Source organism: Pristiophorus japonicus, chromosome 18 (genome assembly GCF_044704955.1).
Source record: "Pristiophorus japonicus isolate sPriJap1 chromosome 18, sPriJap1.hap1, whole genome shotgun sequence".
Taxonomy (NCBI): domain Eukaryota; kingdom Metazoa; phylum Chordata; class Chondrichthyes; family Pristiophoridae; genus Pristiophorus; species Pristiophorus japonicus.
Window position 1 is genome coordinate 76875574 of NC_091994.1, and position 14364 is coordinate 76889937.

At 43.0% G+C, this 14364-nt stretch overlaps 1 protein-coding gene across 1 annotated transcript in view; it reads right to left on the reverse strand.

The window, feature by feature from the left end:
• Positions 1-717: 717 nt before the first annotated feature.
• ajap1 (adherens junctions associated protein 1) overlaps positions 718-14364 on the reverse strand; it is a 200492-nt gene continuing 186845 nt past the window's right edge. Inside the window, exon 4 of the mRNA XM_070860916.1 lies at positions 718-790. Within this exon, the coding sequence (XP_070717017.1) occupies positions 718-790 (73 nt within the window). The remainder of the gene's footprint in view (positions 791-14364) is intronic.

The window sequence follows — 14364 nt, forward strand, 5'->3', positions numbered from 1 at the left end:
ATGCAGACCCATTGTTTTTTCAGGAGTGCAAAGGACCTACAACTCACAAATGTTTTTGGTATAAGTGTCTTTCTCATGAGTGTAAAAGAACAACTGGCACTATCAGGTGGTGCAAAGTTCCATTGTGTCCACAAGCATTGTTGGGTAGGACTTGATGTGCCCAGTGGGCTTTGATCCTAGGCCACACATTCGGATTCAACATCTTATCATTTTTTTGTGGGATCTCTATAAATTAATTGGGATTTAAATTTGTTGGAATATCTGATAGATCCTCAAGTAAACTGGAACTACGCTAACCTTGACGACGCATGTTAGCTGAACACCAAATAATCTGGGCAGCATGAATTTGGAAATGTCCAAAGTAGATCCCAATTGACATAACTGGGATGATAGCACAGTCAAGAAATGGCTTTGCTGCCCATTCGAGAATAAAGTTGCTACAGGACGCAGCGTAGTATATTCTCTCACACTTTGACTGATGTGAGATGTTACCATGGAAATACCAACAATGCCATTAGGATGCACTGAATGGAATTGGTCCCAGCTAAGGTTACACTGGATTTTCTTTTTCTCTTTGATATCTGGCCTTGCCTCCTGGGACAATATTAACAATCAACTGTGAAAGGAGCAGATGGTCTGAACTGGAGAGTCATACTTACCAAGAGTTAGAAAGGTGACGGTTGTCTGCCCGCCCGAGGAGTATGAGCCTTCGGCCAGTCAGCAGGAGATTTCAAACCATTTCTCCGATACGAAGGGCACTGGGATTAGCTGCCGTTCAGATGGAGGTGTTCTGCAGTGAGCAGAGAAATGGGCTTGCACGTGCTGGCACGTAATACACATCAAGCAGGCCTAGTTAGGCCTACTACAAGCTAAGCTTGAAAGAAAAAGTCTGTGTAAAGTGGCACTTTGTCACGTTATTAGAGCATCAACCTCTAACCTTTAATGATCGAACTCTTCAGATATTTTAAGCTAAGTGCTACTTTGATCAAGGCCCCTAAAACCGGGCACATTAACAACTTCAGTTTTGTTGAAAATTTAACTAAAACATTTTAAAGTCCTTTTTTATGTAATCAAAGTTTATGGAACGTATTAAAAATTAGCAGGCAGACACCCTTAATAACAACATATATAAAACATCAATTATTCATCTGAATTGGGCCCAATTTTCCTTCAAATGTTGAGTCACACACAATTAATAAGCGATTAAGCTCCCACTTTACCACAACATTTTGAATGTTTGTGGATTGAGGGTAAAATTCCTACAAATGATTGTTGCATTATTCTGTAGTTATTTAAATATAGACATATATATTCATCTTTCCCATTCAAATTGTTCCTTAGGTTCATCCCAGAAAAATGGACTATTCCCCACCCAGGAGGCTGGGCCTCTTCCTTGGCTCTCTCGAGTTAGCTGCACGGCAGGGAGCTGATGTCCCTCCACCACCGCTCGCAACACTGGCCGCTCCCTAACTGAGAGACCAGGCAGACAGGCGTGGTGTCCGGCCTCCACTGCCACTCTGTAATATACAGCACTGTATTTCAGCGTGACCTCTGGCCTTCACCCTCTCACCTTACGAAAAAGGAAATGCCTCCCCAAACAAGCTAAATAAAATTATACATTTCCCACAAGGATTTTAACTGTAAGTAATAGAACCCTCATTAAGGGCAGATTTGAGAGGCTTGTTGCCATCCTATTTAAACAAATCATAAACTGGCCGCAAAAGGAGATTAATGTTCAGAACAGTTTTTGAAGTGGGACACCAACATCAGTGATTGTCACCAGTGACAAAAATTCTGAACTATGACCTGAACAGAACATCAAAGACCACTCCTTGAATACCCAATGTTTCCAGCATAAGACACAGAACCACATGTTATAGTTGTTTTTACTTAATTATGTACATGGCGCACCATTTTAGTTCCAAACTTTCTCTCTCATCAGTTTTCAACCCTTCTCCATCCTCTCCTGAAGGCATTGACTCCTGGGCACTGGTTGCCCTCCAGTGACCCAAGTGACCCTTATTCATCTGTTAGTCATGACAGGGTCTGTCAGCAGACTATTCATTACAGGTGAATCCCAACTGATCCCAACTCTGTCCAAGCCTCGACACTATCCATTAAAGACATCTAATAAGGACCACTGAGTAATGGTTAGGAGAGCGAATACAGACCAATGTTTCCCTCTCTAACCCAGGGGAGTGAGGGTCACCTATAGTATCTGAACAACCTTCCTGGCTGAGATAATCTGATCAGTGCTGAATGAGTCTGGGAGCCTTCTCGTCTGTACGGCTCAGCCGGAAAGGGGATTTCTTAAACTGTTTTGATTAGTAATGTGACCATTATCTTTTTGTACTCAAAGCTATTTAACAATGAATACAACTGCTCTGAAGCACTGTAAAAATAGATTCCAGTTTAGTAAATTGGGAAATGTAACAGGTTGTCAGATTTATTTTTTAAACTATGGAGGGCTGATTTTTCTTCGTTGAGGTAAGTTACTTTATATTTTCAACCCTATCTTGAGGTTTGCCCTGGAATGTTGGTTGCAATGGACAATATTTTGAAGGGATGGCATTCTCTGGTACAAATTGGCTAACCCTACCGAGTGCCGATGAGACTAATGTAGAACACAAATGGAAAGTTTTTAAAAACAAGATAAAAAATGTGGAAGACAAATATGTGCCCAAAGTCAAATGAAGGAAGTGTGATAAGAAAAGGCCAAGGTTATATACAAAGACAAATAAAATGTAAACAGAAATGTTTCTATAACTTAAAGGCATCTAATACTCAACCAGACAGAGTTGAGTATAAGGAACAGCTGAAGAAAACGAAAGCTGCTATTTGATCAGTTAAAAAGCTAATGAAAAAGATTTTCGTAGACAATTGTAGAAGTAATAGGTAAAGCTTTTTCAATTATGCGAAGAGTCAGGGAACTATTAAAAACTCTATTGGGTCATTGAAGGATGTTCAAGGACAGATTACAAAGAACTCACTGGGTATGGCAGAAATATTAAATTAATACTTTGGATCGGTCTTCACTCTTGAAGATGATGCTCGACTATTAGAATTGAATGATTTTAATAATAAAACTAGTAATATTAAATTGGATGAACATACTATTTTAGATAGAATTAATAATTTGAAAATAGATAGAGCAGCCGGGCCAAACATAGCCACCTGAGGATCCTCAGAGAGATTAGACACATGCTGTGTGAGCCCCTAGCCTGTATTTTTAATAGCTCACTGCACTCTAGAATGGTTTCTGTTCACTGGAAGGAGACTAATGTAACCCCCATCTTTAAAAAAGGTGACAAGATGGATGGTGTGTTCATACTCTATTTGTTTGTTACAGCTCACTAGGCAGGCATTAAGACTCTGCGGGAGCTATTCACAGTTGCTGCAAACATTCTGGTTCATGCTGGTTTGAGACACCATGTTGGGGAGTTGCTATAAAGGACAGTTATGTTACTTTACTCCTGGTTCAGTTAGTCTGTTTATTTATGTACACAACGTAATTTGGCGACGAGGTTGGGATCAAATTAACCTCCCTACCCCCCGCACCCACCGCCCCACGCTGCCTTTTCTTTCCACACCCGGGGACCCTCCAATTCCGTGGCCGAGATGGATAAAAAGTTTTGCTACGTACATCATGGCGAGTGGGTTAGACGGCGACAATGTAACACCAGCTCATCGCTGTGCAATACTGATCCACTGCCTCGGCACCGAAGGTCAACACATCTTTAGCCAAATCGAAGACACAAAGTCCTACAACAAAGCGGTAAGCACCCTAGAGAAATATTTTGGCCCAAAGTATCATGATGGAGAGATAAACATTTCAGAAAAGGGTGCAAGGGAACGGTGAACCAATCAATCAGTACATCATTTCATTAACTAAAATGGCCGCTATGTGTAACTTTGTAGCATTTACAGAGGAAACGATCAGGGATCAAATGATTGTGAAAACAGTGATCCCCCACATTCAGGAACGCTTGCTAATGGAGGGTGACAAAATGTCATTGGACAAAGCAACCAATTTGTCCATCCAAATCGAATCAACGCTTTCCAATTCAAAAGTGATCAGATCCCCTGCTCCCACTGTGCAGCAAATGTCAGCTACAGCCCATGTCAAGGCATTCGTCCAAAGTGGAAATCACAGCAGAGACCCAGGGCTAGTAGTAAGCCACCCACTACAGATCGCGGGCCTAACTTCTACAACTTTAACTATGGGGACAAGTCACATTCAGCAAAGTGTCCTAACTGCCCTGCACGTGGGAAGAAATGCTCTGCATCTGGTAAAATGACCATTTTGCTAGTGTCTGTCGCTCACCGCAGCACATTCGACATGTGGACAACCTTGATAGTGATGAACCCAGTATCGTTTACACCGTTAGTGACATTTCACACATTGGTTCGGGCAAATCCAAGGACTGTGATGCAAACATTGACGGCATGCCCATCTGCCTCCTCATTGACCTTGGAGCCAAAGTTTCCATATTGAGCGAGGCTGTGTACACTTCAGGCACTGTCAACTGCAGCCCGCAACTTCCAGTCTACATGCAAACTCCGACTCCAAAATTGAGGTACTTGGGGTCATATCTATCCCGATATACTACAAGGACATAACATTGGAGAACTTTTTCTTTTATGTCGCGAAAGGATTGAAGCCTCATAGGTGTTGGTCTTTTTGACAAGCTTGGGTTCAAAGTTTACGACCCAAGGGCACACCTGTGTACACGGTGGACTTTCACAAGCAGTATCCCTCAATCTTCACAGGGTTTGGAGTGACAACAAAATTCTGCCATTGCCCCGGCGTTGACACTTCCGTAACCGGTTACGCAGCGACTTCGCTGTCTCCCATTCGTGGCTCGCGACCACAGAATTACCGCGACTCGAATCTCAAGGAATCATTGAGAGCGTCGACTCCTCACCTGGATCTCGAACTTAGTCATTGCTTTGCGTAAAAATAGGGAGATCCATCTATGCATCGACCTGAAAGAGCTCAACAAGGCCATCATCCCCGACAAGTATCCTCTTCCTACCATCAACGAACTGTCTTCAAAATTCCATGATTCAACAGTTTTTACGAAACTCGACATGTGCTGCAGTTACCTGCAAGTACCCCTAGCGGAGGCCAGCAAAACGCTCATGGCATTCACGATGAATGATGGTCTGTATCAGTAACAACGCATGCCCCACGGACTATCTTCTGTACCAAGTGCATTTCAGAAGATTGTCATTACTATGCTAGCAGGCATAGAGGGAGCTCTCAATCTGCTGGATGATATCGTCGTCCATGGACGGACAATGGAAGAACATGACCAGCGACTTCATGCAGTTATGGCTAGACTTGCTACACGTAACATTACACAATGCCGATAACCGTACATTCGCTGCTGGAGAAATAAACTTTCTGGACTACAGAGTCACAGCACAAGGTGTCAAGCTGACACTTGACAACATTGACACGAACTAGCGAATGCAGGAGGCTACCAACGTCAAAGAACTTTCATCATTCCTCGGCACTTGCAACTTCTATCTGAAGATCGTCCCGCACTACACACACATTGCCGAACCACTTCGTAAGTTGCTGCGCAAGGACATCCCTTGGGAATGGACAGATTCCCAGGTTCAGGCATTCACCACGCTTAAGGAGAAAATCACATCCTCTCCTATCCTCGCACACTTTGATCCGTTTGCCACTAAGTACATCACCATGGATGCATCAGGCACCGCCTTGGGTGTTGTGTTCTCGCAATGGATTGACGGCCTGGAACGCCAAGTAGCCTTCGCCTCTCACACACTCTCGTCTGCAGAACGTAAATACTCTACAGGGGAATGGGAAATACTCACTTGCATCTACGCATGTGAACGCTGGCACATCTACCTCTATGGCAGGAAATGTATCCTCCGTACGGATCACCAAGCGCTAACTACGCTAGTCGCTACAACTGGATCTGGGCACAGACCAGTATGAATCAGCCGATGGTCAGATCGCCTTCATCAGTATAACTTTGATGTACAGTACATCGCTGGCAATTGCAACCACGTAGCTGACATGCTCAGCCGCTCAACACCTGTTTCGGACTCTGGTGCTGACTTGTTCACAGATGACGACACATATGTCACGTCGATCATCACTCAGTCCATCAGAAACCTTGTCTCCTGCGACAAACTCAAAACTAAATCACAGAGTGATGCTACGCTCCAGCACATGTGTTACTTCCTCCAGACTGAGTGGCCTCAGCAAATTCCGGACAAGCTGAAAACCTTCCACAGACTTCACGATTAATTTTCCCTTTGGCCCGATGGCTGCCCAGCTCGTGGTGATAGAGCAGTAATTCCCAAGTCGCTTCAACAGCACGTTTTCTCATTGGCACATGCTGGACACCCTGGCATTGTCCGCATGAAGCAGAGAAGTCGAGATTTAGTATGGTGGCCTGAGATTGACACTCGCATCGAGGAGTTCATCTCACACTGTGAAGCACGCAGTCTGAGTGAAAAGGCCACAAACAACCAACCGGCGCTAATGAAGTCCATTCCATGGCCACAAAGACCATGGCAACAACTTCAGTTGGATATCTTCAGTCCAGTTGAAGCAACGCCACAGTACAAGCATTTCCTTGTTATAGTATAGGACCTGCATTCCAAATGGCCAGAAATCGCTACAACAAGTTCAGTGACCTCATCAACGATTGTCACTATTCTGCAGCATATGTTCACAAAGTGGGGTCTCCAGAGGTCATAAACACTGACAATGGACCACAGTTTGTATCCGACCAGTTCGGCAATTAGCTCACTCGTCATGCTATCGAGCATTGCCTAACTGCTCGGTACAATCCTCAAAGCTATCCAGCCTAATCCCACTTTCCAGTTCTTGGTCCGTAGCCTTGCAGGTTACAGCACTTCAAGTGCATATCCAAGTATGTTTTAAATGCAACGAGAGTTTCTGCCTCTCAGGCAGTGAGTTCTAGACCTCCACCATCTTCTGTATGCATAATTTTCTCCTCAATTCCCCTCTAATCCTTCTACCAATTACTTTAAATCTATGCCCCCTGATTATTGACCCCTCTGCTAAGGGAAATAGGCACTTCTTATTCACTCTGTCCAGGCCCCTCATAATTTTATACACCTCAATTAAGTCTCCCCTCAGCCTTCTCTGTTCCAAAGAAAACAACCCCAGCCTATCCAATCTTTCCTCATAGCTAAAATTATCCAGTCCAGTCAACGTCCTCATAAATCTCCTCTGTACGCTCTCGAGTGCAATCACTTCTTTCCTGTAATGTGGTGACCAGAACTGAATGCAGTAGTGCAGCTATGACCTAACTAGTGTTTTATACAGTTTTGGCATAGCCTCTTGCTCTTAAATTCTGTGCCTCGGCTAATAAAGGAAAGTATCCCGTATGCCTTCTTAACCACCTTATCTACCTGGCCTGTTACCTTCAGGGATCTGGGGACATGCACTCCAAGGTTTCTTTGTTCCTCTACACTCTCCATATCCTACCATTTATTATGCATTCCCTTGCCTTGTTAGCCCTCCCCAAATGCATTATCTCACACTTAACTGGATTGAATTTCATTTGCCACTTTTCTGTCCACCTGACCATTCATTGATATCCTGCTGCAGTCTACCGATATCTTACTCACTATCAACCACATTAACAATTTTTGTATCATCTGCAAACTTCTTAATCATGCTCCCTATATCGAAGTCTAAATCATTGATGTATACCACAAAAAGCAAAGGAGCTCTGCGGAACCTTAGTGGAAACAGCTTTCCACTCACACAAACATCCGTTGACCATTAATTACCCTTTGCTTCCTGCCACTGAGCCAATTTTGGATCCAACTTGCCACTTTCCCTTGGATCCCATGGGCTTTTACTTTTCTGATCAACCTGCCATGTGGGACCTTTTCAAAAGCCTTGCTAAAATCCATATACACTACATCAAATGTAACAGCCTCATCGACCCTCCCTGTTACCTCCTCAAAAAATTCAATCAAGTTAATCAGCCACGACCTTCCCTTAACAAATCCATGCTGACTGTCCTTGATTAATTCATGCCTTTCTAAATGATTATTTAGATTGTCCCTCAGAATATTTTCCAATAAGTTGCCCACCACCGAGTTTAGGCGGATCGCCTGTAATTACTCGATCTATCCATTTCTCCTTTCTTAAATAACGGTACAACATTAGCAGTACTTCAGTCCTCTGGAATCATGCCTGTAGCCAAGGAGCTTTGTATAATGATGATCAGAGCCTCAGCTATTTCCTTACTTGCTTCTTAGGAACCCTACTCCCCCTAGGAACCAATGTCCGAGGGGGAGTGTTTGCCAGTGCTGTTGGGGAGGATTTAAACTAATATGGCAGGGGGATGGGAACCAATGCAGGGAGACAGAGGGAAACAAAAAGGAGGCAAAAGCAAAAGACAGAAAGGAGATGAGGAAAAGTGGAGGGCAGAGAAACCCAAGGCAAAGAACAAAAAGGGCCACTGTACAGCAAAATTCTAAAAGGACAAAGGGTGTTAAAAAAACAAGCCTGAAGGCTTTGTGTCTTAATTCAAGGAGTATCCGCAATAAGGTAGATGAATTAACTGTGCAAATAGATGTTAACAAATATGATGTGATTGGGATTACGGAAACGTGGCTCCAGGATGATCAGGGCTCGGAACTCAACATCCAGGGGTATTCAACATTCAGGAAAGATAGAATAAAAGGAAAAGGAGGTGGGGTAGCATTGCTGGTTAAGGAGCAAATTAAGGCAATAGTTCGGAAGGACATTAGCTTGGATGATGTGGAATCTATATGGGTAGAGCTGCAGAATACCAAAAGGCAAAAAACTTTAATGGGAGTTGTGTACAGACCTCCAAACAGTAGTAGTGATGTTGGGGAGGGCATCAAACATGAAATTAGGGGTGCATGCAATAAAGGTACAGCAGTTATAATGGGTGACTTTAATATGCACATAGATTGGGTTAACCAAACTTGAAGCAATACGGTGGAGGAGGATTTCCTGGAGTGCATAAGGGATGGTTTTTTAGACCAATATGTTGAGGAACCAACTAGGGGGGAGGCCATCTTAGACTGGGTGTTGTGTAATGAGGGAGGATTAATTAGCAATCTCGTTGTGCGAGGCCCCTTGGGGAAGAGTGACCATAATATGGTGGAATTCTGCATTAGGATGGAGAATGAAACAGTTAATTCAGAGACCATGGTCCAGAACTTAAAGAAGGGTAACTTTGAAGGTATGAGGCATGAATTGGCTAGGATAGATTGGCGAATGATACTAAAGGGGTTGACTGTGGATGGGCAATGGCAGACATTTAGAGACCGCATGGATGAACTACAACAATTGTACATTCCTTTCTGGCGTAAAAATAAAAAAGGGAAGGTGGCTCAACCGTGGCTATCAAGGGAAATCAGGGATAGCATTAAAGTCAAGGAAGTGGCATACAAATTGGCCAGAAATAGCAGCGAACCCGGGGACTGGGAGAAATTTAGAACTCAGCAGAGGAGGACAAAGGGTTTGATTAGGGCAGGGAAAATGGAGTACGAGAAGAAGCTTGCAGGGAACATTAAGACAGATTGCAAAAGTTTCTATAGATATGTAAAGAGAAAAAGGTTAGTAAAGACAAACGTAGGTCCCCTGCAGTCAGAATCAGGGGAAGTCATAACGGGGAACAAAGAAATGGCGGACCAATTGAACAAGTACTTTGGTTTGGTATTCACTGAGGAGGACACAAACAACCTTCCGGATATAAAAGGGGTCGGAGGGTCTAGTAAGGAGGAGGAACTGAGGGAAATCCTTATTAGTCGGGAAATTGTGTGGGGGAAATTGATGGGATTGAAGGCCGATAAATCCCCAGGGCCTGATGGACTGCATCCCAGAGTACTTAAGGAGGTGGCCTTGGAAATAGTGGATGCATTGACAGTCATTTTCCAACATTCCATTGACTCTGGATCAGTTCCTATGGAGTGGAGGGTAGCCAATGTAACCCCACTTTTTAAAAAAGGAGGGAGAGAGAAAACAGGGAATTATAGACCGGTCAGCCTGACATCGGTAGTGGGTAAAATGATGGAATCAATTATTAAGGATGTCATAGCAGTGCATTTGGAAAGAGGTAACATGATAGGTCCAAGTCAGCATGGATTTGTGAAAGGGAAATCATGCTTGACAAATCTTCTGGAATATTTTGAGGATGTTTCCAGTAGAGTGGACAAGGGAGAACCAGTTGATGTGGTATATTTGGACTTTCAGAAGGCTTTCGACAAGGTCCCACACAAGAGATTAATGTGCAAAATTAAAGCACATGGGATTGGGGGTAGTGTGCTGACATGGATTGAGAACTGGTTGTCAGACAGGAAGCAAAGAGTAGGAGTAAATGGGGACTTTTCAGAATGGCAGGCAGTGACTAGTGGGGTACCGCAAGGTTCTGTGCTGGGGCCCCAGCTGTTTACACTGTACATTAATGATTTAGACGAGGGGATTAAATGTAGTATCTCCAAATTTGCGGATGACACTAAGTTGGATGGCAGTGTGAGCTGCGAGGAGGATGCTATGAGGCTGCAGAGCAACTTGGATAGGTTAGGTGAGTGGGCAAATGCATGGCAGATGAAGTATAATGTGGATAAATGTGAGGTTATCCACTTTGGTGGTAAAAACAGAGAGACGGACTATTATCTGAATGGTGACAGATTAGGAAAAGGGGAGGTGCAAAGAGACCTGGGTGTCATGGTACATCAGTCATTGAAGGTTGGCATGCAGGTACAGCAGGCGGTTAAGAAAGCAAATGGCATGTTGGCCTTCATAGCGAGGGGATTTGAGTACAGGGGTAGGGAGGTGTTGCTACAATTGTACAGGGTCTTGGTGAGGCCACACCTGGAGTATTGTGTACAGTTTTGGTCTCCTAACCTGAGGAAGGACATTCTTGCTATTGAGGGAGTGCAGCGAAGGTTCACCAGACTGATTCCCAGGATGGCGGGACTGACCTATCAAGAAAGACTGGATCAACTGGGCTTGTATTCACTGGAGTTCAGAAGAATGAGAGGGGATCTCATAGAAACGTTTAAAATTCTGACGGGGTTCGACAGGTTAGATGCAGGAAGAATGTTCCCAATGTTGGGGAAGTCCAGAACCAGGGGACACAGTCTAAGGATAAGGGGGAAGCCATTTAGGACCGAGCTAGAAGGGCCAAATGGCCTACTCCTGCACCTATTTTCTATGTTTCTATGTTTCTGTTAACAGCTTGGGATACACTTCTTCCAGGCCAGAGGATTTTCTACTTTCAAAGATGCTAAACGCCTTAATATATCCTCTCTCATTATGTTTATTTCATCTAATATTTCACACTCATCCTCCTTAAGTACAATGTCTGAATTGTCCCGCTTTTTTGTGAAGACAGATGCAAAGTATTCATTGAGAATGATAACCACGTCTTCCGTCTCCACACACAAGTTACGTTTTTGGCCTCTAATAGGCCCTACTCTTTCCTCAGTTAACCTATTGCTCTTTATGTATTTATAAAACATCTTTGGGTTTTCCTTGATTTTTCTTGCCAGTATTTTTTCATGCCCTCTCTTTGCTTTCCTAATTTTCTTTTCAATTTCATCCCTGCACTTTCGATACTCCTCAAAGCTTTCTGTAGCATTGAGCCCGCGGTATCTGACAAAGCTGACATTTCTTTCTTTATTCTATCCTGTATGCTCCTTGACATCCAGGGGGCACTAGATTTGGGAGCCCCACCCTTTCTCTTTGTGTGAACATATTTACTCTGAACCCTCAATATAACCTCCTTGAATGCCTCCCACTGTACTGACACTGATTTACCTCCAATAGCTGTTTCCAGTCCACTTTTGCAAAATCACATCACAGTTTAGTAAAATTGGCTTTTCCCCACTTGAGAACTTTTACTCCTGGTCTATACTTTTCCTTTGTATTTTCTGGATGATAAGCTAGGATGAAAATAGCTTTTCTCAGCCATATCTATCTTGTGCTGTCCTAAACTGTCCTGAATCAATATTGGCAGGACAGTATTCTGATAAGGTATCACTGAAAAGTCTATTGCATTCTGACAGTCTCAACCTCGTTCAATGTAGTTCATTTTCAGACTCCCTCTGTGCAGTCCCCGTTGCTAGGGTAACCAGGCAATGTACCAACATTGGCAAAAATGGAACATGAGTGGATTACACCCAGGCCTTTGTCAATGTACTTCACAACTGTCTGCTTGAGATTGTACTCTGTGTTTAATATTCAACTATTAATCAAATAGAATAATGTATTTGATAAATCTGAAAAAAAAACAGGGTACATTCAGCATTCCGTACACACCCAGTGATAAACAACACTTAAAGAAAGTGTAGGCCAGATATCTCTCTCTAACCTACGCTCATTTTGAGCGCGATTCTTCAATGGGAAAGTGGGGGGCAGGGGGCCACTAAATTCAAAGTGCAGAAAAGAAAGAACAATTATCTATATAGCGCAATGCATGACCTCAGGACATCCCAAAGCACTTTACAGCCAATGAATTGTAGCCGCTGTTGGAATGTAGGAAATGTGGCAGCCCATATGCGCACAGCAAGGTCCCACAAATAGCAACGAGATGATGACCAGATCATTTATTTCTAATGATGTTGGTTGAGGGAAAAATATTGGCCAGGCCACTGAAGAGAACTCCCCTGCTGTTTTTCAAATAGTGCCACCTGAGAGGGCAGACGGGGCTTCGATTTAATGTCTCAGCTGAAAAACTAGTATCCAGAAAAAGGCTTAAGGTAATTCTATGCGTAAGTGATGCATTATTAAAAAGGACTGTTGCTAAATTTCAAACAGTTGTGGAATTCCTCAACATTCGGCGCGGACACGATGGGCCGAAATGGTCTCCTTCTGTGCTGTAAATTTCTATTATTCCATGATTCTGTACAAAATATGGCCATAAACTCTGACCGAATGCCACAGGTAAATGTCACTGATAGCTCAGCAATTTGTTTTTGTGACTTATTGACTCTAAGTAAATGCAAGCAACCAATATCTGGTGAAAAAAAACAATAATCAATTAATCTATCCATTGATTTTAAAAACAAGCGTGAGCACTAAATAGTGAAGAAATCCCAACAGCCAGCAAATACAAAATTAGCTGGATTTTGCGGGGATAATGGTGGCGAATCTGTCAGCATTCACCGTCATTGTCATTCTGAAACTGACCGTAACTTCAGGATTTGGCACATTCGTAGATAAACGTGTAAATCCTGAAGTTGCCGTTAGCCATTCCCTGCTCCATCACAGGCTGTGCTGTGGACCTCCCCAGAACCGGCAATCGGTGAAATCAGTGGAACTGATGAAAACATAGCTTTTTCAATTGAATATCGCTGTTAAACAGCCCATAAAAAGTTAAACCTAGTTGGAATAGGTGTAATTGGGGTTTTAATGGTGTATTGACTGCTGAACAACTGTTCTGGCCCTGAAAAATGAATGCTATATTTGAGGAATGTCAAATTTCTCCATTATGATAAAAAAATTGCTAGATTTTTAAAAGAATAACAATATATTTTTTATAGGTTGTTTATGATATTCCAATTTCTTCTTTAATACCATTTGTATGTACCAATCTTTATTTCACTCTGTGTAAAATATTTTAAAAGTGAGTTAATCAGTGCTTTTTATTTCCTGGTTTGCTGTCTGTGAGAATTCTTCAATGTAATTGGCTGCTTAGACAGCTTGATGACATCACTGCTTCTTTATGCTGGGGAATCCACTTTTGACAATGCTAAAATCAAATTAAGGTCAAGAAAGCTAAATTTTTCGCCAGAGAGATTGCGAGATCTTTCTTTGAGGTCAGTGTCGTTTGCTGTCGCTTCGCTGACTGAAAATTGCAGGACAATCCATCCACCTCATCATTAAAGGGAATGAGAAGTCTGGGGTGAGTGTTCTGTCCAAAGCATTCCTCCCTCTCAAACATTGTAATTCTTTTATAGAATCATAGAATCATAGAAATTTACTACAAGGAAGGAGGGCATTTCAGCCCATCGTGTCCGCGCCGGCCAACAAAGAGCTGTCCAGCCTAATCCCACTTTTCAACTCTTGGTTCGTAGCCCTGTAGGTTACGGCACTTCAAGTGCACATCCAAGTACATTTTAAATGCGGTGAGGGTTTCTGCCTCTACCACCCTTTCAGGCAGTGAGTTCCAGACCCCTACCACCCTCTGGGTGAATACATTTCCCCTCAAATCCCCTCTAAACCTTCTACCAATTACTTTAAATCTATGCCCCTAGTTGTTGACCCCTCTGCTAAGGGAAATAGGTCCATCCTATCCAATCTACCTTGGCACCTCATAATTTTATACATCTCAATAAGGTCTCCCCTCAGCCTCCTCTGTT